Source organism: Salvelinus alpinus, chromosome 3 (genome assembly GCF_045679555.1).
Source record: "Salvelinus alpinus chromosome 3, SLU_Salpinus.1, whole genome shotgun sequence".
Taxonomy (NCBI): Eukaryota; Metazoa; Chordata; class Actinopteri; order Salmoniformes; family Salmonidae; genus Salvelinus; species Salvelinus alpinus.
Genome location: NC_092088.1, coordinates 15,947,974 through 15,972,590, shown reverse-complemented (window position 1 = coordinate 15,972,590; position 24,617 = coordinate 15,947,974). Strand labels below are relative to the sequence as shown.

The window sequence follows — 24,617 nt, the reverse complement described above, 5'->3', positions numbered from 1 at the left end:
TTTACACTGTTTCAACCTGCTGTTGAACTTCTTTCTTCAGATTGAGCATCACAGTGAGGTGAGTTACTGTGATTTTGATGTGATTTTCGATTTTATTAACATTGATGTCAGAGTGGTCAGAGGGACAATAGAGCCCTGAGTAGCAGGCCATTAGGACCTGATGGTAGTTAGCAAATTGGGTACTACAAAGCCATGTCCAGAGTGCATAAAAGGGGATTACTCAACGATAACGTGGAATTTTACTGAGGTAATGACTCATGACTGCCGGTGTGGCGGTAATACAGTCACCGCAACAGCCCTAGGGTCAGCTACCATTCTCAGTAGCGTTCCGTCTAAGTTGTCAATTCCAGGAGGTTTGTCATTTTTGATTGATAACAATAATTGTTCCACCTCTCCCACACTATCTTTGCAAAATTCTAACTTACAATGCTTTTCTTTCATTATTGTTTTTTTATGCATTAATACGGTGGCTCACTGTTCATTACTGGCATTTCCTGCCTAAGTTTTCCCACTTTGCCAAATGAAGTAATCATTAACATAATTGGCAACATCAAATGGTTTTGTGATGAATAAGCCATCTGATTTGATGAAAGATGTAATTTAATGTGTCGTTCTGCCCATAATTTCATTTAAAGTACTCCAAAGTTTTTTTTATCTCCATCATTCTATAAATCATTGATCTTGGCTCCCGAGTGGCACAGTGGCACTGCATCTCACTACAGACCCTGGTTTGATTCCCATAGGGCGGTGCACAATTGGCCCAGCATCATCTGGGTTAGGGTTTGGCCAGGGTAGGCCGTCATTGTTAATACAAATTTGTTCTTAACTGACTTGCCTAGTTAAATAAAGGTTAAATTATTAATAATAAATAAGTTTCTTCGTTTTGTTGAGTTTAGTCACATAATTTCTCAATTTGCAGTAAGATGTGCAGCCAGACTTATTAGCCACTCCTTTTACCCCATCTCCTCCATGAAGCAGCAGCAGCCCTATTTCTCTGTCCCCCTCCCATCCCCCTCACATCCCCCTACTCTCTCACTCTCTTCGCTCACTGAGTGATGGTCAAAATCTGACAAATGCAGGGTGTTTCATTCAGAAAAATATTATGTATCATTTTCAACATCGCAACTGATATCTGACAGTACATGGTCTGTGTACACAGTGGTCCTATTTTCCTAAAGGCCATTCTTCATTGGGGGACTGGTGTTGGTTCAACATGGTGGTTGCGTGCCTGATGCTGAGGACTCTTGTCAGGTCTCTTCGGACCGTTCATGACCGTGTTGAGTGACACTTCTCTTCCTCTCTCTTCAGACGCACTACGGGGACGGGGAGTTCATCATCAGACAGGGAGCCAGAGGGGACACCTTCTTCATCATCAGCAAGGGAAAGGTGACCAACCTTTTTATAATAGAGGTGCACGTATTAATGGTAGAGGTGCACGGCGTCAGTGGGGCTAGCCAAGGCCTGTCTACTACGGTGATTACGGTAGAGCTTAGCTCAATGTCAGAAAGAGGTAACCTCATCCTCCTGAGGGTATATCATCAATTTGTGATGGAACTCCTTGCTGTTATAGCGTCATTGTATAACATAGGCTTACTGGTCTAGCGCCCTTTCCCCTGCCACGGGGGGGGGGGGGGGGTCGGAAGGAGGCTCCAATATTAGAGCAATGAATGACTGCTGATCCTTTCCTTACAGGTGAACGTCACCAGGGAGGATTCTTCCAATGACTTGCCTGTGTACCTGCGAGGCCTGGGCAAAGGAGACTGGTTTGGGGAGAAAGCCCTGCAGGGGTAAGTTGGTTAGTCTTGTCTGTGGAAAGGTCCATAATATGAAGATTTGCAATACTCAAGGGGAAACGACTTCTTTCTAATCTCCTCCAATACAATAGTATGAAAGTTGGTGGAATATGTAACATGGTTAGTATGACACACCAATATCACTTCACCAGGACTGAGAGGAAAATAGAGCGTAAAAGATAGGGTGATAGAGGGAGAGTGAACAGGTTTATTTCTCTGATGGAAAGGTGCTCTCTTTAGGCCACCTCACTGTGTGTCTGAAGAGCCCCACCGTGTCAGAACAGTCAGCAGCCTCTCTCAGATCCCTCTCATCACTGCATACCACTTAAGGCAAAGTCATCCTAAAGTTCAGCTGTTCACATATTCTGATTCCTCCCGCTGCTGTATGTTGGTTTTATGGTAAAATGGTTTTCTGCAAATCGGCTCCAATTATATTAATACTCTTTGTTTTTAATGGTTTCATGTCACTGTGTTAACCTAACAAAAGCTCTTCCCTTGACATGATAGCTACCTGACGTTCAGCCATTCTTCTCTGTCCTGGTATAGCTGTGGAACAATGTTATTAAGGTCATTGGTCCTGAGGTGTAGAAAGCAGCAGCTATCACACTGACAGGTAAAGTCAATGAATGACGACCTGGGGCTCCCTCTTTCACACAGTCAGACAGACAGTCTTTGAGTCAGTGTGGTGTGAGGACCATTATAAAGGAGGGATTAAACTATATGATGGGTTACAGGAGGCCACGACCGCTGAAGGAGCTTTATTGATTCCAGGAGTCGTGACGACCAGTGGGGAGAGAAGTGTTAACAAAGGAAGTAGTCAGGGTTAAGGCAGGTTAAGCTGTCTTTATTAGAGAGGAAATGGACTGGACTGGAAGCTCTCACAGGCATGACGGAAGGTAAAGCGTTCTCCTCAGGCCAGTAGAAAGTGAACGGTGAGATTTAGAAAAGCCCACCTCTCGGCTTTTAATCATCTCCTGGGCGAGAGAAGGCTCAAACTCTAACATGAGGTGTTAACCTGATCACTTTTAACAAGGATGTTTTAATGATGCAGCAGAATATGCATTCAGATATTTCATGTAGAATAAGTACAAAGGGGAAGTAAACAAATTCAAACCAAATCTTTGCTTGTCACCTCATTTGACATGAAACTATTTTCCTGAAAGCAAGTGCTTAGAATGGTAATTTATTTTTGACATAAAGCTGAGACGTAGTCCTTAACCACCCATTATATCATTCAGTAGTCAGTTAGGAGTCTACGGGCTGTTTTGATTGGCTGACTGGAGGCAGTGAGAGATAGGCACAGTGGTTTTGTGGCACAGTGACCTGCTCCCAGCTCCGATTAGAAGTGAGGAGACGAGAGAGAGGAGAGAGGTGAAAGTATCAGAGAGGGATTATTAAATCCAGTGTCAGGCTGTGATTGAAAGAGACAGTGCCTCCTGGTGTTCCCTCGAGCGATGTCAGCCCTCAGGTGGCTATGGTGTCTTCAGTGGGCCAAGCTAACATTTGCAACAGTCTGAAGTTTGGTCAATTTTTTAAAATTGTATTTACAATATAAAACAGACATTGACAAGAACAATGGACAATTTAACATTTACATACTTAAATTTCAACAAACATTCATGATATCACACTTGCTCAGACCCACGTGTTCCCACCATAGCCACACCCTTCCTGCCAGTCTCACAATAACATTTTCTCTCATTCTTCATCCTTTGGATATCTCCAGTGCTTATAATACTTTGTAGCATATGTCTTAAAATTGTACGGTTTTGTTTCTCTCTGCACCCCACATTTTGTTTTGTTTTATATTTACATAATAATATAGTTGATTCATCCACTGTCCTCACGATGGAGGGTCATTTGATTTCCCGTTTTTTAAATCAAATCTATCTCACCGCACCCTCATATGCCGTGTCTTGAAATATGCAAATAGATGGATTAAAAGTAAATGTATATTGTAAAACTTCTGACAGCCCACTTTCTAACTCCGCCCATAACTTTTGGACTTTTGTATCGTCCGTTGTTAAATGAAGACCAAGGTGCAGCGTCGTAGGTGTACATTTTCTTTTTTATTAAATGTTCCACCAAAAAACAATAAACAACTCAACGAACGTAAAGCTAGGAGTGCAACACCTGCAACACACAAAGACAAGATCCCACAACTGAAGGTGGGAAAAAGGGCTGCCTAAGTATGATCCCCAATCAGAGACAACGATAGACAGCTGCCTCTGATTGGGAACCATTCTCGGCCAACAAAGAAATATAAACATAGATTTGCCACCCTAGTCACAACCTGACCTACCAAATAGAGAATTAAAAGGATCTCTAAGGTCAGGGCGTGACAACTTTATAGCACTCCCAGAAGGCATGTGTCATTGAGTCACTGTCAGTTTTACACTTAAGACATGACTCTGACGTTGTGCTGTAGAACTTGTGAATAGTGTCTCTTGTATAATACATTTTGTACATTAGTTTATACTGGATTACAGTACATGTTCATTAACTGTATATTAGTTGGTTATGTTCCAACACTCACTCCATCTTGTGCCAATATCAGTTGTTGTTAAGGCTTGGTTCCAATAGGTTATATAGAGATTGTCATTTGGATATACTTTCTGCAAGGTTTTGTATATCTTACCTATCATATCATATCCTTTTTCTGACTCAAATAGAATTCCCTGAACATTGCTCTGACGTCCAAAAGATTTCAGATCGACATTTTGTGATATAAAATACATTCTGAAAAAAATATATACTCGGCCATAACAGACTTTATATGGGGAAATAAAACTCATAGAAGTTGTACATGTCCCTAAAACTGATGATGGTTTTAACCTTCCAGACTTGGAGTTGTATTAACTCGCAACCCAATACTTTTACCTACAACATATAGTTAAATGCACTAAAGAGGAAGAATGGGTACATATTGAAGAGGCGCATGCTTTTCCCCAGAATCTTCTCACGTGTTTGTTTTCAAAGGATGGAGCTGAGCACATTAACAACTTCATAGTTAAGAACATTATGACATGGAAGAAAATTAAACGGATCCTACAAGGACCAATATCACCCTCTAAAAACACACCCCTACGGAACAATCCTTGGCTTTTCAGAATTCACCGACAAATTGGCCCACATGGAAAACTAAATGCATAGAAACCGTAAATGACTTGATAATTAGGAAATACAGTTATTTCCATAACAGAATTATTAAAACGCAATTTTGGACTGACCAACGTAGACATTTTCAAATAGCTGCAACTTAAAAGTTTTATATAGCTTCTGTTGTTTTTCAGAAAGAATAGTACATGAAAGCTTGAACAGATCAAGTATAGTAATTCAATCTAAAACCTGAAGGTGTAAACAGACAGTTTAATATGGTTCTACTGAGTAATGTAGATAATACAATTATGAATCACATTAAGGCATAAGAATGAGAACAGAATTTGTTTTGATAGATTGTACAGTTGAAGTCGGAAGTTTACATACACCTTAGCCAAATACATTTAAACTCAGTTTTTCACAATTCCTGACATTTAATCCTAGTTAAAAATCCCCTGTTTTAGGTCAGTTAGGATCACCACTTTATTTTAAGAATGTGAAATGTCAGAATAATAGTAGAGAGAATGATTTATTTCAGATTTTATTTATTTCATCACATTCCCAGTGGGTCAGAAGTCTACATACACTCAATTAGTATTTGGTAGCATTGCCTTTAAATTGTTTAACTTGGGTCAAACGTTTTGGGTAGCCTTCCACAAGCTTCCCACAATAAGTTGGGTGAATTTTGGCCCATTCCTCCTGACAGAGCTGGTGTAACTGAGTCAGGTTTGTAGGCCTCCTTGCTCGCACACGCTTTTTCAGTTCTGCCCACAAATTTTCTATAGGATTGAGGTCAGGGCTTTGTGATGGCCACTCCAATACCTTGACTTTGTTGTCCTTAAGCCATTTTGCCACAACTTTGGAAGTATGCTTGGTGTCATTGTCCATTTGTAAGATCCATTTGCGACCAAGCTTTAACTTCCTGACTGATGTCTTGAGAAGTTGCTTCAATATATCCACATAATTTTCCTGCCTCATGATGCCATCTATTTTGTGAAGTGCACCAGTCCCTCTTGCAGCAAAGCACTCCCACAACATGATGCTGCCACCCCCGTGCTTCACGGTTGGGATGTTGTTCTTCGGCTTGCAAGCCTCCCCTTTTTTCCTCCAAACATAACGATGGTCATTATGGCCAAACAGTTCTATTTTTGTTTCATCAGACCAGAGGACATTTCTCCAAAAAGTACGATCTTTGTCCCCATGTGCAGTTGCAAACCGTAGTCTGTCTTTTTTATGGCGGTTTTGGAGCAGTGGCTTCTTCCTCGCTGAGCGGCCTTTCAGGTTATGTCGATATAGGACTCGTTTTACTGTGGATATAGATACTTTTGTACCTGTTTCCTCCAGCATCCTCACAAGGTCCTTTGCTGTTGTTCTGGGATTGATATGCACTTTTCGCACCAAAGTACGTTCATCTCTAGGAGACAGAGCGTATGACAGCTGTGTGGTCTCATGATGTTTATACTTGCGTACTATTGTTTGTACAGATGAATGTGGTACCTTCAGGCATTTGGAAATTGAAAGGATGAACCAGACTTGTGGAGGTCTACAATGTTTTTTCTGAAGTCTTGGCTGATTTCTTTTGATTTTCCCATGATGTCAAGCAAAGAGGCAATGAGTTTGAAGGTAGGCCTTGAAGTACATCTACAGGTACACCTCCAATTGACTCAAATGATGTCAATTAGCCTATCAGAAGCTTCTAAAGCCATGACATAATTTTCTGGAATTTTCCATGCTGTTTAAAGGCACAGTCAACTTAGTGTATGTAAACTTCTGCCCCACTGGAATTGTGATACAGTGAATTTATAAGTGAAATAATCTATCTGTAAACAATTGTTGGAAAAATGACTTGTCATGCACAAAGTAGATGTCCTAACCGACTTGCCAAAACTATTGTTTGTTAACAAGAAATTTGTGGAGTGGTTGAGTTTTAATGACTCCAACCTAAGTGTATGTAAACTTCCGACTTCAACTGTATGTGTTTTGTTGCTAGACTGAACACATAATAAAATTTTTGTCCATATAATTGGAAAACGCAATAAATGTATTGTATCTCACTGGGGTTTCCTCTCGTTAGTTAATAGCATTACAATTCTTGTTTTTTTCCCACAACAAACAAAGACAAGGATATCTTGTTATACGCTGCTTCGATGTTCACCAGAGTAGCAGTCACAGCCCTGAACAGCTAGGACATAATGAGCTATGGTGGTGTATTAGTTAGACTGTGAAAGACGCTATATCTCCAAATCGGCCTCTCTCCCTTTGATCTCTCCTTTGTCTTAATTAGCACACAGTCTTCTCCATTATTACTGTGTTTAGCAAATCAATCAGTGCTTGAGAAAGGGGCCGTGCTGTTTACCCAAGACGCTGACATTGATCTTTAGCGATATGTGCATGCTAGAGCAGCCCTGGGGGTGGAGGGGAGTTAGTCGTGAGGAGTTGACTACAGACAGGACAGCACTATAGTCCTTGTGGTTAAATGGTTTTAAGTGGATTACAGGCTTTGATGCGGAGGAAGTTGTATGCTAAGTGGACTTTCATATCTGCTTTAAACAATACACCATGTCCCTCACATTAAGGCTAATTATTGGCTATAAGGGAGATGTCAGGACTCCTCTCTCTCTCTCTCAAACACACAGGACACACACACACACACACACACACACACACACACACACACACACACACACACACACACACACACACACACACACACACACACACACACACACACACACACACACACACACACACACACACACACACACACACACACACACACACACATCTTTCTTTTTCCTTCTCAGCCACACATGGGTACACATACAGTACCTGCCTGGACTTTGCCAAAGAATCTTTAGCACCAATCAGTGCTCAATTCATTGCCAGAGCCTTCCAGCTACTGAGCCAAAGAGAGCAGACTGGTCAGCAGAGTGAATGTCTAATTTCGCCGGAGTTAGTTTGGCAGTTGGCATGAGCAGCCTGACCAGCTCTAAGCTACTTTACAAAGCCTTTGTTTTTCCTGGCATCTCTCCTAATCTGTGGAATTTCTTGGCTGGGTTGTGATAAACTGAGGCCTTAAATGCCTATGGCATTTATATTTCCCCCTAGTCTTTGTTCTGTGCACACATTTCCGGTGAGATTGACAACCATAACCTTTCCTCCAGGCTGCTCTCTCACTGGTTGTTGATTGGCGTCGGTGAAGGCATGGTCTACTAAGGCTCAAATTGATCTCTGGAGCATGGCTGTGCCTGGCTCAATCTAGCCGGCATCAATGCCCACTTTCACTGCCTCTGTCTATGTTTCTCTGTCTGTCTGTCTGTCTGTCTGTCTGTCTGTCTGTCTGTCTGTCTGTCTGTCTGTCTGTCTGTCTGTCTGTCTGTCTGTCTGTCTGTCTGTCTGTCTGTCTGTCTGTCTGTCTGTCTGTCTGTCTGTCTGTCTGTCTGTCTGTCTGTCTGTCTGTCTGTCTGTCTGTCTGTCTGTCTGTCTGTCTGTCTGTCTGTCTGTCTGTCTGTCTGTCTGTCTGTCTGTCTGTCTGTCTGTCTGTCTGTGTCTCTGTCTCTGTCTCTGTCTCTGTCTCTGTCTCTGTCTCTGTCTCTGTCTCTGTCTCTCTCTGTCTCTCTCTAAGCCAATGCATCTCAGTGCTAGAGGCTTCTGACAGACACCCTGGTTCAATTCCAGGCTGTATCACAACCGGCCGTGATCGGGGGTCCCATAGGGCAATTGGCCCAGCGTCGTCCGGGTTTGCCCGGTGTAGGCCATCATTGTAAATAAGAATTTGTTCTTAACTGACTTGCCGATGTTAAATAAAGGTTAAATAAAAACATATATTTCCCTGTCTAGTACCCTCCCTCAAAGCTCATAGTAGTTATATAATGTTTGATGTGGGATATGTTTCTCTCACCCTGCCATGATATGTGGCATCCTATCTCTAGTAAAGCTCTCCTCTCATTTCACTGGGAGGTATCTGGTGATATAGCAGCTGTAGTCTATAGTGTACTGTAGATGTTTCCACCTCCCTGCCATAATACGTGCTAATTGGCTTGAAGAATGGCATCCTGCTCCCTCGTTGGGAGGTATCTCCTTACACATATTAGCTGTGTACCGAAGCATTGAAATGAATGTGTAAGGCTAGGTGGGTGGTCGACTAGCAACAAGGGTGATGTATTCTGTGTGAAATGGCCACCTCAGCCTGAGCCTTTTGAATCCCAGGATGTTCTTGTGAAGTCCAGCGAATTGTTGCCTCGTCCTTGAGCAGTGGGGGAAATCACAGCTGTTCTCCCTGGTCTGTCTATTAGAGGGCTCATTTGTTACGATGGGCTGGATATTCCCCTCTCATTCTTCCCTCTCGCCGTCTCCCTCTCTCCCTCTGTCACCAGATAGTTCTGTCAAATCCCCTAGAAGAATACACCCGGTCTCACTGGTATGGTCCATGGAGACAGTCTGGACTGGACAGCTCAGGGCAGCCAGCTGATTGCATGGAAGATGGGGTATCAGATGGGGTGTCTGGGTATCCTATGACACGTGGAGGAACGTTTCTTCCATGTCTATAATTTAACAGATTTGCTGCTAGAAATGTGTTCATAATGCATGCTCTAGAATGCCCTTCCAGCCAATCACAAACAAGTATTCAACAATGCCATGGTATAAGTAACCATATTGAATTAATGTCAATTACAGAGATGCCTGTCACACATACAGATATGCTGTATGGTATTACTAGCAAGGTGTTCGTTCGGCCACCGTTCTGTTATTTTTAGTTCGTTATGAAATCATCTGGGCATCCCCCATTCAGTGATGTGATATACAGTCCATGCAGTTACATGCATCCACCAATAAGAACTTGGGAAGTGGTCTCATGGTATATTTGTCTCTTACTGATATCTTGCAGTTGATGCTCTTCAGGGATAACAATTTACTGGTACTCTAGCCTCAATAGATAGTCTCTTTCAGCAATGTGTTGTAGCTCTATAGTACCATCCCCTCTGTGTTGATGGACAGTGTGTTATTAACTCTTTCACCTCACTGTAATTATCATGCTGCACAGCTGCTGGATGTGACCTTTTCACAAGCATCAGTTAGGAGAAGACCCTCTCTCTCCCTCAGACTAATATCAGTTGAGCTGGTGCCAGATTGGTGTGTGTGTGTGTGTGTGTGTGTGTGTGTGTGTGTGTGTGTGTGTGTGTGTGTGTGTGTGTGTGTGTGTGTGTGTGTGTGTGTGTGTGTGTGTGTGTGTGTGTTTGAGAGAGTGTGTGTGTGTGTGTGTGTGTGTGTGTGTGTGTGTGTGTGTGTGTGTGTGTGTGTGTGTGTGTGTGTGTGTGTGTGTGTGTGTGTGTGTGTGTGTGTGTGTGTGTGTGTGTGTGTGTGTGTGTGTGTGTGTTTGAGAGAGTGTGTGTGTGTGTGTGTGCTTGAGAGAGTGTGTGGATGTTTTCACAGGTGGATCGCAGGACATTATAGATACCACTGACACAGATTAAAGTGATTGGGGAAAGACTTCTTCAGGTTACGGTGAAGGAGATTCCAATGACAGCATAGATAACTGTAGAGATTACAATCATGACTATTTACAATTTATAGGATGTGTTGAATGTTATGTTTGCAATTCTGTATTCACATTTTTCGAAAACATTATTCTCTTAAAGCTAAATCTAACTAGAATTTAACATGAATATTACTTTTTGAATGAACAGTGACTTACGTCCAAGAGTGAGGAATGTGGGTATACCTTTGACTGATGTGTTGTCACTTTGTGTCCCCACAGCGAGGACATCAGGACGGCTAATGTGATCGCTGCTGAAGCTGTCACCTGCCTGGTCATTGACAGAGAGTAAGTAGTTTCAAGTTTTATTTGTTACACACACAAGTAAAGTGAAATGCTTAACTTGCATGCCCTTCCCAACAGTAGGGTCGCAAAGGGATGTTTGTTACTGGAAACTATACCAGTAAAGTTTACCAATAAACTACCAGCATTTTGGTATCTTAGATTATTTTTTTCATTAATTAGGCTATTTTCTCTAGAAACTCATGAACAATATGGACAATATGATTTTAAAAAGTTATTCAAGTATAAATTACTAAAGATATAAATAGATTGGCATATATTTTCTGTTAATCACTGAAGATTCTGGTAACTTTGGTAAATCACTGAAAGCTTTGCATCCCTTCCCAACAGTGCAGTATTCAATATAGTAGTAGCCTGTAGAGTAGTAGTAGTAGCCTGTAGAATAGTAGTAGTAGGCTGTAGAATAGTAGTAGTAGCCTGTAGAGGAGTAGCCTGCAGAGTAGTAGTAGTAGCCTGTAGAGTAGTAGCCTGTAGAGCAGTAGCCTGTAGAGTAGTAGCCTGTAGAGTAGTAGTAGTAGCCTATAGAGTAGTAGCCTGTAGAGTAGTAGCCTGTAGAGTAGTAGTAGTAGCCTATAGAGTAGTAGTAGTAGCCTGTAGAGTAGGAGCCTGTAGAGTAGTAGCCTGTAGGGTAGTAGTATTAGCCTGTAGAGTAGTAGTAGTAGCCTATAGAGTAGTAGTAGTAGCCTGTAGAGTCGTAGCCTGTAGAGTAGTAGTAGTAGCCTGTAGAGTAGTGGTAGTAGCCTGTAGAGTAGTAGCCTGTAGAGTAGTAGCCTGTAAAGTAGTAGCCTGTAGAATAGTAGTAGTAGCCTGTAGAGGAGTAGCCTGTAGAGTAGTAGTAGTAGGCTGTAGAGTAGTAGCCTGTAGAATAGTAGTAGTAGCCTGTAGAGGAGTAGCCTGTAGAGTAGTAGTAGTAGCCTGTAGAGTAGTAGCCTGTAGAATAGTTGTAGTATCCTGTAGAGTAGTAGTAGTAGTAGAGTAGTGGCCTGTAGGGTAGTTGCCTGTAGGGTAGTAGTAGCAGCCTGAAGAGTAGTAGCCTGTAGAATAGTAGTAGTAGCCTGTAGAGTAGTAGCCTGTAGAAAAGTAGTAGTAGTAGCCTGTAGAGTAGTAGCCTGTAGAATAGTAGTAGTAGTAGCCTGTAGAGTAGTAGCCTGTAGAGTAGTAGTAGTAGCCTGTAGAGTAGTAGACTTTAGAGTTGTAGTAGTGTTCGGTAGAGTAGTAGTTGTAGCCTGTAGAGCCTGTAGAGTAGTATCCTGTAGAGTAGTAGACTGTAGAGTTGTAATAGTAGCCTGGAGAGTAGTAGCCTGTAGGGTAGTAGTAGTAGCTTGTAGAGTAGTAGTAGCCTGTAGGGTAGTAGTAGTAGCCTGTAGAGTAGTATCCTGTAGAGTAGTAGTAGTAGCCTGTAGCGTACTAGCCTGTAGAGTAGTAGCCTGTAGGGTAATAGTAGCAGCCTGAAGAGTAGTAGCCTGTAGAATAGTAGTAGTAGCCTGTAGAGTAGTAGTAGTAGCCTGTAGTGTAGTAGCCTGTAGCGTAGTAGTAGTAGCCTTTAGAGTAGTAGCCTGTAGGGTAGTCGTAGTAGCCTGAAGAGTAGTAGCCTGTAGAGTAGTAGCCTGTAGAGTAGTAGTAGTAGCCTGTAGAGTAGTAGCCTCTATGTTAATAGCAGTAGCCTTTAGGGTAGTAGTAGTAGTAGCCTGTAGAGTAGTTGCATGTGGAGTGGTTGCATGTAGGGTAGTTGCCTGTCGAGTAGTAGCCTGTAGAGTAGTAGCCCATAAATGTTAGTAGTAGTAGTAGCCTGTAGAGTAGTAGCCTGTGGGGTAGTAGTAGTAGCCTGTTGAGTAGTAGTCTGTAGGGTTGTAGCCTGTCAGGTAGTAGTAAAAGCCTGTAGGGTCGTGGCCTGTAGGGTAGTAGCCTGTTGGGTAGTAGTAGTAGCCTGTAGAGTAGTAGCCTGTAGGGTAGTAGTAGTAGCCTGTAGGGTAGTAGCCTGTAGAGTAGTAGCCTGTCAAGTAGTAGCCTGTAGGGTGGTAGCCTGTAGTGTAGTAGCCTATAGATTATTAGTCTGTAGTTTAGTAGTAGTAGCCTCTAGTGTAGTACTCTGTAGAGGAGTAGCCTGTGGGGTGGTAGCCTGTAGGGTAGTAGCCTGTAGAGTAGTAGCCTGTATGGTAGTAGTAGTGGCCTGTAGAGTTGTAGTCTGTAGAGTTGTTTCCTGTCGGGTAGTAGCCTGTAGAGTAGTATTAGTAGCCTGTAGGGTAGTAGTAGTAGCCTGTAGGGTAGTAGTAGTAGCCTGTTGAGTAGTAGTCTGTAGGGTTGTAGCCTGTCAGGTAGTAGTAGAAGCCTGTAGGGTCGTGGCCTGTAGAGTAGTAGCCTGTAGGGTAGTAGTAGTAGCCTTTAGGGTAGTAGCCTGTAGAGTAGTAGCCTGTCAAGTAGTAGCCTGTAGGGTGGTAGCCTGTAGTGTAGTAGCCTATAGATTATTAGTCTGTAGTTTAGTAGTAGTAGCCTCTAGTGTAGTACTCTGTAGAGGAGTAGCCTGTGGGGTGGTAGCCTGTAGGGTAGTAGCCTGTAGAGTAGTAGCCTGTATGGTAGTAGTAGTGGCCTGTAGAGTTGTAGTCTGTAGAGTTGTTTCCTGTCGGGTAGTAGCCTGTAGAGTAGTATTAGTAGCCTGTAGGGTAGTAGTAGTAGCCTGTAGGGTAGTAGCCTGTGGAGTAGTAGCCTGTAGAGTAGTAGCCTGTGGGTTAGTTGAAGTAGCCTGCAGAGTAGTAGCCTGTAGAGTAGTAGCCTGTATAGTAGTAGCCTTTAGAGTAGTAGCCTGTGGATTAGGATCCTGTAGAGAAGTAGCCTGTAGAGTTGTAACCTGTAGGTTAGTAGTTTGTAGGGTAGTAATAGTAGCCTGTAGGGTAGTAGCCTGTGGAGTAGTAGCCTGTAGAGTAGTAGCCTGTAGGTTAGTTGAAGTAGCCTGCAGAGTAGTAGCCTGTAGAGTAGTAGTAGTAGCCTTTAGAGTAGTAGCCTGTGGAGTCGTGGCCTGTAGGGTAGTAGTAGTATCTGTAGGGTAGTATCCTGTATGGTAGTGGCCTGTATTTTTTATTTTTTCCCCCCTCATTTAACCAGGAAGGGCTCATTGATATTTGAAATCTGTTTTTCTAGAGCGTCCTAGCCAAGATAGTCAGCACCAAGTCATTACACAATTATAGACAGAAAAGATTAAAAACTACAGGTAATCTAATATAAAAACAGAGAATTCACAAGTGTATAACAAAATCCTAAAACAGCAAATTAAAATCATTGATAGGTCATGGAATCAGCCTTAAAATCGTTCATCAATGATTTATAAACACCAATCGGGACAAGTTCTTCCAGTTTAAAAGTTTTTTGTAAGGCGTTCCAAGCCAATGGCGCAGAGTACAATAAAGCCCTTTCATCAAATTCAGTTCGGACATTTGGAACAGTTAGCAGGATAAAGTCCTGCAAACGAAGAGAGTACCCACCACATTTCTGAACAATAAAAATGCCCCCAAGAAATGGTAGTAGTTTTTTTATTTTTTGACCTTTTTAATACCTTTTTTTTAAATATTTTTCTTTTTCTTTTTAAAATTTTAATTTTCTTTTTTTATATATTTTTTTACTTGCTATATTGTATTTATTTCGCCACCATGGCTTTTTTATATTTTTATTTATTTATATATATATTTTGTTTGCCTTCACCTCCCTTATCTCACCTCACTTGCTCACATTGTATATAGACTTATTTTTCACTGTATTATTGACTGTATGTTTGTTTTACTCCATGTGTAACTATGTGTTGTTGTATGTGTCGAACTGCTTTGCTTTATCTTGGCCAGGTCGCAATTGTAAATGAGAACGTGTTCTCAATTTGCCTACCTGGTTAAATAAAGGTGAAATAAAATAAATAAAATAAACACAAAATGGCATTGTAAATAAAAGAATACCAGAGTCTGAGCCTACAAGTGCACTTTATATACCAGCCAACCCTGGTATATAAAGTGCAGTGATGCTAAAGGGTTTTGCAGTTAAAAATAAATCTCAATGCTCCATGGTAAAGGGTGTCAATTGATCTCAAACACTGAGCGGAAGCATTCATATATAAAATATCCCCATAGTCTAGTAAAGGCATACATGTAGCTGATACTAGCCTCCTTCTGGCTTCAAAAGAAAAACAGGCCTTATTCCTAAAATAAAATCCGTCATCAATTAAAATTCCAAGATATTTATATGAGATTACAGTCTCAATCTCATTGCCCTGACAGGTAGTAATAGGCGAAAGGTTCAGAGGTCTATTTCTTGCTTTAGAAAATACCATTATTTTAGTTTAGTCAGTATTGAGGATAAGCTTCAATTGACACAAGGTATGTTGAACAGTATAAAAAGCAGTTTGCAAGTTCTGGAAAGCTTTTGTGAGAGACGAGGCACAACAGTAAAAAGCAGTATCATCAACATGAAAGTGAAGTTGCACATTTTGCACATTTTTGTCAAAATTATTTATATAAATAGTGAATAAGATGGGACCAAGTACAGAGCCCTGGGGCACACCATTACAGACAGACAATTTAACAGACACGAGCCCATAAAATTGAGTGCAGTGAATTCCATCAGACAGATAAGTAGCTAATTAATAGTTAATAATTTATTATGTACCTCCTGCACTGAGAATGGCAAAAAGATAAAAGTTTCACCAGCTCTCACTGCTTCATCCACACAGGGTTGTACAGAGACAGAGGACACTGGTTCATCCACACAGGGTTGTACAGAGACAGAGGACACTGCTTCATCCACACAGGGTTGTACAGAGACAGAGGACACTGGTTCATCCACACAGGGTTGTACAGAGACAGAGGACACTGGTTCATCCACACAGGGTTGTACAAAGACAGAGGACACTGAATCAAACAACCTACCAGATGATACAAAGTGCTCATTGAAACAATTCAGCATTTCAGTTTTGTCATATACAGCAACAGAGTCCTTCAATACACATGACGGTAATTCATTAACATTACTGTTACCAGACATAGACTTAATAGCCTTCCAAAACGTTCTATGGTCATTCGGGTTATCAGTGGTAACAGACATAAAATATTCAGACTTGGCCTCCCTGAGAAAAAAAGAACACTTGTTTTCATAACTGCCTAAAAATAAGCCAATCAGCATCAGAACATGATTTCCTTGCTTTAGCCCAGGCTAGATTACGTTTGTGAATAATACAAAACAGCTCAGAAGAAAACCATGGATTATCCCGCCCTTTAACCCTGAACCTGCGGAATGGGGCATGTTTGTTTACTGTTTGGAAAAAAACATCATGAAAGAATTTCCAGGCAGTGTCCACATCAGGGATAAACTCAATATACTCCAGTCAAAATAAAACAAATCATGAAAGAAAGCCTGCTCATTAAAACTCTTCAAATTTCTCTTACGAATAAGCGTGGGTTTGTCTTAGGAACCTTAGTATTTCTAACAGCAACAACAGCACAATGGTCACTTAAATCATTACAAAAAACACCAGAATATTTATGTGATACATTTGTCAATATAAAATCAATCAGGGTAGATTTCTCTGGACATTTGAGATTTGGGCGAGTGGGTGAGTTAATCAACTGGGTAAGATTCATAGAATTACAAAACATTTTTAAATCATCAGACACCGGCTTTAACCAACACCACTTGAGTTCACCAATCAAGATCATCTCACTGTAAAGAAGTTTAGACATAAGGTTAATCAGAGAAGAAAATGCATCACCGAGAGCAGAGGGGGGTCTAACAGCCAATCACAGTTATAGAGAGGCCCTTTGAAACCTCAATATTCAAAGCAAGAAATTCCAACTGTTTACAAATAGTTACAGACTTTGCCACACTTACAAGGAATTTAGTCTTTTACATATATAGCCACACCCCCACCTTTCTTAACTCAAGCAGTGCGATACACATTGTAACCATTTATACAAATATCCTTATCAAGAACAGACTTGCTGAGCCAGGTTTCAGAAAACACAATTACATCAGCATCAGTTGATTTAGCCCAAATCCTAACCCCATCAATTTTTGACAACAGCCTACTTACTAAAACCAGATCTAGATTTAAAATCAGAGGGGGGTCGGAGACATTGCACATCAGGGCCAGGGTTTTAGGTTGCACTCTACCATGATATCAACATTAAATTAAAGGTTAAATAACAAATAAAAAATATCAACAAAAGAAGAATAACTAGGCACCTCTGTTTAATAACCTTGCACGGCTTCTCTTTTTTAACCCTTTACTGCCATGAAAAAACAAGGTACTGCAGGGCATTACCTCAACAGTAGCGTGACTATAGGATCAGTATCTTTTAGCAAGATTATTGATCCATATCATTGGTTACAGATAATTCATCACTGATCAATACTATGCCATTTATTCCTAATCAGAACAAATACCTTCACCACATTGAAAAGGTGGCTACAACTATACAATTAAAACATCATATAAAGGAGACTGAAAAGGTTCCTGTTTAGAATGACACCCAGCTTTGTAAAACAGTGGGACTGGGGATGGAGTGCTGTGCACAGCATGGTAGACTGACCCTGTACCTCCTCACAGACCCAGCAGCACTCGCTGTGTGTGGTCTGGGTCTCTGTGTGTCTCTGTCTCGGTCTGTGTAGCTCAGAGCCAGAGGCAAGGCAAAAAAAAAAGGCAATCCCAGCACAGCAGACAAACACTGGAGAAAAGAGTGGAACATTCACCTTTCTCTTTGCAGGAAAGCCACCATTAATTTTATCACGTTGGCCGGCTGAAAGCTTTATGGCCGAGGCCATTAGAGAGGGCTTGTCTTGGCTGCCACGCTGTGCTCCCTCTGTCGTCATGCCGTTGTCGTGCACATAATGATGTGATCGCTGTGGTGTGGTGGGATTCCTGGAGTGTGTCTGAAAAGAACACCCTATTCCAAAAGAAGAAGGAACTGTATTATGAAGCCAAGATCAATGATGGACAGAACGATGGAAATAGTACTTCATATGAAATGATGGGCAGAAAGACCAATTCAACTCCGTATTTCATCCAATCAGATGGCTTATTCATCACCGAACCATTTGATGTTGCCAATTATTTTAATGATTAGTGGGCAAACTTAGGCAGGACATGCCAGCAACGAACAGTGAGCCATCGTATTCATGCATAAAACCATAAACAATAATGAAAGAAAAGCATTGTAAGTTTGAATTTTGTCAAATTAGTGTGGAAGGGGTGGACAAGTATTGTTATCAATCAATAATGTCAAACCTCCTGGCGTTGACAACTTACTTGGAAAGCTAGTGAGGAGGGTAGCTGAGTCTATAGACATATAGACAGAGTCTATATGTCATATCTTTAATATGAGTCTAGAGGAAAGTTTTTGTCCTCAGGCCTGGAGGAAAGCCAAAGTCATTCTGCTACCCAAGAGTGGTAAACACGGCCTTTACTGGTTCTAACAGCCGACCTATCAGCTTGCTGCCAGGTCTTACTGTTGACCTGGCAGCAAGTTGGAAGAAATTGTGTTTGACCAAATACAATGCTATTTCTCTGTAAACAAATTAACAACAGACTTTCAGCATGCTTACAGAGAAGGGCACTCAACTGACACACATTACTGATGATTGGTTGAAAGAAATTGATAATAACAAGATTGTGGTACCTGTACTGTTAGATTTCAGTGCTGCCTTTGATTTTATTGACCATAACCTGTTGTTGAAAAAACATACACTGCTCAAAAAAATAAAGGGAACACTAAAATAACACATCCTAGATCTGAATGAATGAACTATTCTTATTAAATACTTTTTTTTTTACATAGTTGAATGTGCTGACAACAAAATCACACAAAAATTATCAATGGAAATCAAATTTATCAATCCATGGAGGTCTGGATTTGGAGTCACACTCGAAATTAAAGTGGAAAACCACACTACAGGCTGATCCAACTTTGATGTAATGTCCTTAAAACAAGTCAAAATGAGGCTCAGTAGTGTGTGTGGCCTCCACGTGCCTGTATGACCTCCCTACAACGCCTGGGCATGCTCCTGATGAGGTGGCGGATGGTCTCCTGAGGGATCTCCTCCCAGACCTGGACTAAAGCATCCGCCAACTCCTGGACAGTCTGTGGTGCAACGTGGCGTTGGTGGATGGAGCGAGACATGATGTACCAGATGTGCTCAATTGGATTCAGGTCTGGGGAACGGGCGGGCCAGTCCATAGCATCAATGCCTTTCTCTTGCAGGAACTGCTGACACACTCCAGCCACATGAGGTCTAGCATTGTCTTGCATTAGGAGGAACCCAGGGCCAACCGCACCAGCATATGGTCTGACAAGGGGTCTGAGGATCTCATCTCGGTACCTAATGGCAGTCAGGCTACCTCTGGCGAGCCCATGGAGGGCTGTGCGGCCCCCCAAATAAATGCCACCCCACACCATGACTGACCCACCGCCAAACCGGTCATGCTGGAGGATGTTGCAGGCAGCAGAACGTTCTCCACGGCGTCTCCAGACTGTCACGTCTGTCACATGTGCTCAGTGTGAACCTGCTTTCATCTGTGAAGAGCACAGGGCGCCAGTGGCGAATTTGCCAATCTTGGTGTTTTCTGGCAAATGCCAAACGTCCTGCACGGTGTTGGGCTGTAAGCACAACCCCCACCTGTGGACGTCGGGCCCTCATACCACCCTCATGGAGTCTGTTTCTGACCGTTTGAGCAGACACATGCACATTTGTGGCCTGCTGGAGGTCATTTTGCAGGGCTCTGGCAGTGCTCCTCCTTGCACAAAGGCGGAGGTAGCGGTCCTGCTGCTGGGTTGTTGCCCTCCTACGGCCTCCTCCACGTCTCCTGATGTACTGGCCTGTCTCCTGGTAGCGCCTCCATGCTCTGGACACTACGCTGACAGACACAGCAAACCTTCTTGCCACAGCTCGCATTGATGTGCCATCCTGGATGAGCTGCACTACCTGAGCCACTTGTGTGGGTTGTAGACTCCGTCTCATGCTACCACTAGAGTGAAAGCACCGCCAGCATTCAAAAGTGACCAAAACATCAGCCAGGAAGCATAGGAACTGAGAAGTGGTCTGTGGTCACCACCTGCAGAACCACTCCTTTATTGGGGGTGTCTTGCTAATTGCCTATAATTTCCACCTGTTGTCTATTCCATTTGCACAACAGCATGTGAAATTTATTGTCAATCAGTGTTGCTTCCTAAGTGGACAGTTTGTTTTCACAGAAGTGTGATTCACTTGGAGTTACATTGTGTTGTTTAAGTGTTCCCTTTATTTTTTTGAGCAGTGTATGTCTTGTAGCTTTTCAACCTCTGCCATATCATGGATTCAGAGCTATCTATCTAATAGAACACAGAGGGATTTCTTTAATGGAAGATTATCTAATGTTAAACATGTGAAGTGTGGTGTACTGCAGGGCAGCTCTCTTGGCCCTCTACTCTTTTCTATTTTTACCAATGTAAAAATAGTCAAAACATATTGATTAAATGGTTGTAAAGACAGGGAGAGGTCTGTCCGTGATAAAGAGAACCTCTGCTTTTTTGACACCACACTCCACATAGCAAGTCTTGCAGGCTCTAGTTTATCTTGATTATTGTCCTGTCATATGGTCAAGTGCTGCAAAGAAGGACCTAGTTACGCTGCAGTTGGCCCAGAACAGTGCTCCACATGTTGCTCTTCATTGTAATCAGAGGACAAATATCAATAATATGCATGCCAGTCTCTCTTGGCTAAGAGTTGAGGAAAGACGGTCCGCATCACTTCTTGTTTTTATAAGAAACATTAATGTGTTGGAAATTCAAAATTGTTTGCATAGTCAACTTAAACACAGCACTGACACACACACTTTCCCCACCAGACATGCCACCAGGGGTCTTTTCACAGTCCCCAAGTCGAGAACAAATTCAAGGAAATGTACAGTATTATACAGAGCCATGATTAGGGCTGTTACGGTGACCGTATTACTGCCACACCGGCGGTCACGAGTCATGACAGCAGTCAAATTCCAAATTCCACACTCTCTTGTCAATGCAAATGTAATCAAAAATCTAATCAAACACTTCATGAGAGCCCATGAGCTCACGTTGCACAACATTTCCATAGGCTATGCAATTGCGTGAGAAAACTGGTTGATGGCCTCTACTAAAAAGAGGAGGTCCCCTCAGCTTTCTATAGTCTAGGCCTACTATATTTTTTCCTAAACTTTCCTAATATTAAGAACATTGCTTTTCTTTACAACAGGAGTATAGCCTACCTGGCTGGCATGAAAATGAACCATGGTGTCACGCCCTGGCCTTAGTTATCTTTGTTTTCTGTAATATTTTGGTTAGGTCAGGGTGTGACATGGGGGATGTTTGTGTATAGTTGTCTCGTCTGGGGTGGTTGTATGGTATAGGGGGTTTAGTAGAGTGTATGGGTTTGTGTTGAGTGTAGGTATCTAGGTATGTCTATGGTTGCCTGAATGGTTCTCAATCAGAGACAGCTGTCATTCATTGTCTCTGATTGGGAGCCATATTTAAGGCAGCCATAGGCATAAGGTTAATGTGGTTAATTGTCTATGTTTAACGTTTGTAGCTTGTGTATGCACTTACGTTTGTAGCTTCACGGTCGTTTGTTGTTTTGTTTTGTAAAAGTGTTCGTTTTTCGTGTTTCGTCTTCTCTAAATAAAAGAAGATGTATTTCTCTCACGCTGCGCCTTGGTCCACTCTTCCTCATCAAGACGATCGTGACACATGGGAAAAGCATCCTCCATTTGCAATTTAGGTGCAAAGATTACATGTATTTTTTTCTGCTGCCCCTGTTTTTAGACAGGTGCATAATAATGGTCCATTCTAAATCAAAATGAATTTCACACATATATTAATTAGTATTAAGTAAAGACAAGATTAAATCAAGAATAGTGTGATGGGTGACAATATTATCCTATGATGCCCAGCTTAAATTAAGGCAAGAAATAGCGCATGCTTTTTTTACGACTTTTTCCAAATCATAGATAAGGTTTGATAAGGTTTGGGATCTATCGCATCACATAACTGTCCGCACACCTCATGTAGCCTTGCCCATAGACCTACATGTTTTGATAAGGTTTGTATCACAACTAAAGTAGCCAAATAACTTTTTTAGATTAAGCACATTAATCAACAACAGGTGTAGAGCCTAACTGGCATACATATGCAGCACGTGAGTTTCAAGTACATTTTCATTTTCACCATAAAAATGCACCTTTATAATAAAAGCATTACATGTATAATTGCATTTGCGGTCACTTCTGAGAATGGTGTTTTCCTGCTAACGGAAAATTCACGCTTATAGCCTACTGCCGTGTGCGCATTGCTGCGCTTATAATGTGAAGAAATAACCTAATAGTTTATTAACATTTTAAGTTAAACATTCTCATTTGTTGCGTCAGCCTCATTGCTTAAAACAGGTTTTTTGATGCTAGTGGTTGTATTAATTTGGGATCTATCGCATCCCATAACTGTCCCAGACTATGTTTGTAATATTTATTTATTGCACAGAATAGAATAGGTCAACTTTCGTACTATGGGGGATAGTAGATTGACATAGACTAGTGCTTTTGCTGTTCGTTAGGCCTGCTCATCTGGTTGGCTGACGAAAAGTAAATGTGGACATTTATTCCAATATCTTCAATTCGCGCCTCGGAATTGGATACAGACTCGCGCAGTTGCTTCCCTGATGTGTCTGTCTTCACTTGTAGCCTGTGAGAAAAGACCTGATCACCTGATGGAGAGCCATGTGAGTGAGAGATGCTTCAGCAATCATCCGGGAAAAGGGGATTATAATTATTACAGCCATTGGTCGCAAAAGGCATGGATTTTTTTAGGGGGCATTACGGCCACACACACGGGATGCAGCTGGGAAATTCAAGGCATTATCAAGTGCTTGTGAAATTGTGAATGAGAGACTGATGAAGTGTGTACAGCCTGCACAAAAAAACAAAGCAGAGCTCATGCATTTCATGCAACTTTTTTCAGATCATCATTAGTCGTATCATGCAGCCTTAGAGTGTATTAAAAATCAAAACATATAGCCCAACATTTGTATCAGAACTAAAGTTACATAAATAACTTAAGCATATAGGAGTACCTGTTTCTTTGTTAACCGCTCAACACAGAATAGCTGGATGTGCGCAATCTCTCAAATCGTTTGGAGAAAATATCCTTTCTATTTTATTCAGCTATGGTCAATTGTGTTATTCAAACTATAAAATAATATAAAATAATGCCATGGAATTCTAAGCAAATCGTGTCGCCACTATTTTGTTCTTCTGAAATAGACTACATGTTTCTTGAGACCTGTATAAAATAAATAATTGATTTATTGTGATAATGTAGACTATATTACATGGATTTATTCGACTTTTTATAATGTAGATGTTCCAAAGGTCTACATCAATGTGTGGAAGCCAAGAGATGCTAAATGTGTTTATGTGAATTAACAGTCAATTACCGTGAGACCGGCAGTTATTTGCTTGACAATCACCGGCTGAAAAGATGTCATGGCCGCCACAGTCCTAGCCATGATTGCATGGAACTCCCTTCCACCTCATATAGCACTAGGGAACAGCAAACCTGGTTCAATAAAACAAATAATGCAACACCTCACGGCACAACGCCTCTCCCCCATGTGACCTACTTGTTGTGATGGTGTACTGGGATGTACAGTATGTGTAACTGATAGATGCACACACTACATGTTCAGGTTTTTAAATATATGTCAGTTGTAAAGTATTTTGTCTGTAATGTCTTCTTCGTTATGTTTCGGACCCCAGTTAGACTTGCTATCGCCATTTGGCGTCGGCTAATGGGGATCCTAATCAAATAAATCCCTATATAGTGCATTACTTTTGACCAGGGTCCATGGTGTAGTGCACTATATAGGGAGTTGAGTGCCATTTTAGTGTAGACTTGGTACCAAACCGCTCGGACAGGGAGACAAACCGTGTGGTCAGGAAGATATAGCAATGATAAGCTGAGTCGAGCCGAGTTTGGGCAGCCCTGCTCTGGGCTATGAATTTCTGAAGTCTTGTGCATCACTAATATCAATCTCATTTATATGGCAACTCGACCTTATCCAGTGGGAGTGGACAGCTTATATATGTGCTTTTATAGAAGAGGCACATTAAGAATACAACTTTAAATGGGTCAGCTTGTAGGTCTATATTTAGAGCAAAGCAGTTCACACTTCAAATACCCTTTATTGCCTATCATGGGTCATTATTCCTGGATGATATCGGAATCTTAAGGCAGCAGCCAAGTCACGAAATGATAATAAACTCCTACAGTCTAGACATAAATTTCACATTAATGAGTTCATAACTGTCAGGGAGATGTGACAGTTCTAGCCTAACCTCATCTGAGATCAGATATTCTCTCACACTTACCTTAAGTAATGTTGATTGTGTGATTACTATTTCTCAAAACTATTTTTTTTAAGATCCTTGTCAAAATTCTTAACGGTCTGACACTTGAATTTAACACTTGTGAGAGCAGACTCATAAACCGCAGACATAACTGTCTATCTATATCTGTGGCGATTATAGCCATGGCCTCATAACCATGGGTTCACATGAATGACTATTAGGAGAGTCAAAGGATGCCAAGTCATGCTCTGGTGAAACATTTACCAGCACTGAGTCGATATTTCACCATCAATATAATGTTGAATTACTGGTAGGAGCTGGAAGGGAAGGTAATGAGTTGGGTGGTAGAAAGGGAGGGCAATGGACAGGAAATGGGGGGCACATGGGAGAGTGAGTATTCTGTTTTGGAACATCAGGCCGCCTCACTGCCTCTCAGCACCCAATGGCCCAGACAAACGCTTTTCAGCACTGGTGCCTGCTGGGAGGAAAAAGCCCCAGATTCATCACT

At 41.7% G+C, this 24,617-nt stretch overlaps 1 protein-coding gene across 4 annotated transcripts in view; it reads left to right on the top strand.

Annotated features, from left to right (window-relative positions):
• Nucleotides 1-24,617, top strand: part of LOC139570097 (cGMP-dependent protein kinase 1-like) — a 195,037-nt gene that overhangs the window by 150,974 nt on the left and 19,446 nt on the right. For all 4 annotated transcript variants that reach the window (XM_071391632.1, XM_071391631.1, XM_071391629.1 and 1 more), the window contains exons 6-8: nucleotides 1,309-1,386; nucleotides 1,693-1,787; nucleotides 10,651-10,716. In XM_071391632.1, the coding sequence (XP_071247733.1) occupies nucleotides 1,309-1,386; nucleotides 1,693-1,787; nucleotides 10,651-10,716 (239 nt within the window). The remainder of the gene's footprint in view (nucleotides 1-1,308; nucleotides 1,387-1,692; nucleotides 1,788-10,650; nucleotides 10,717-24,617) is intronic.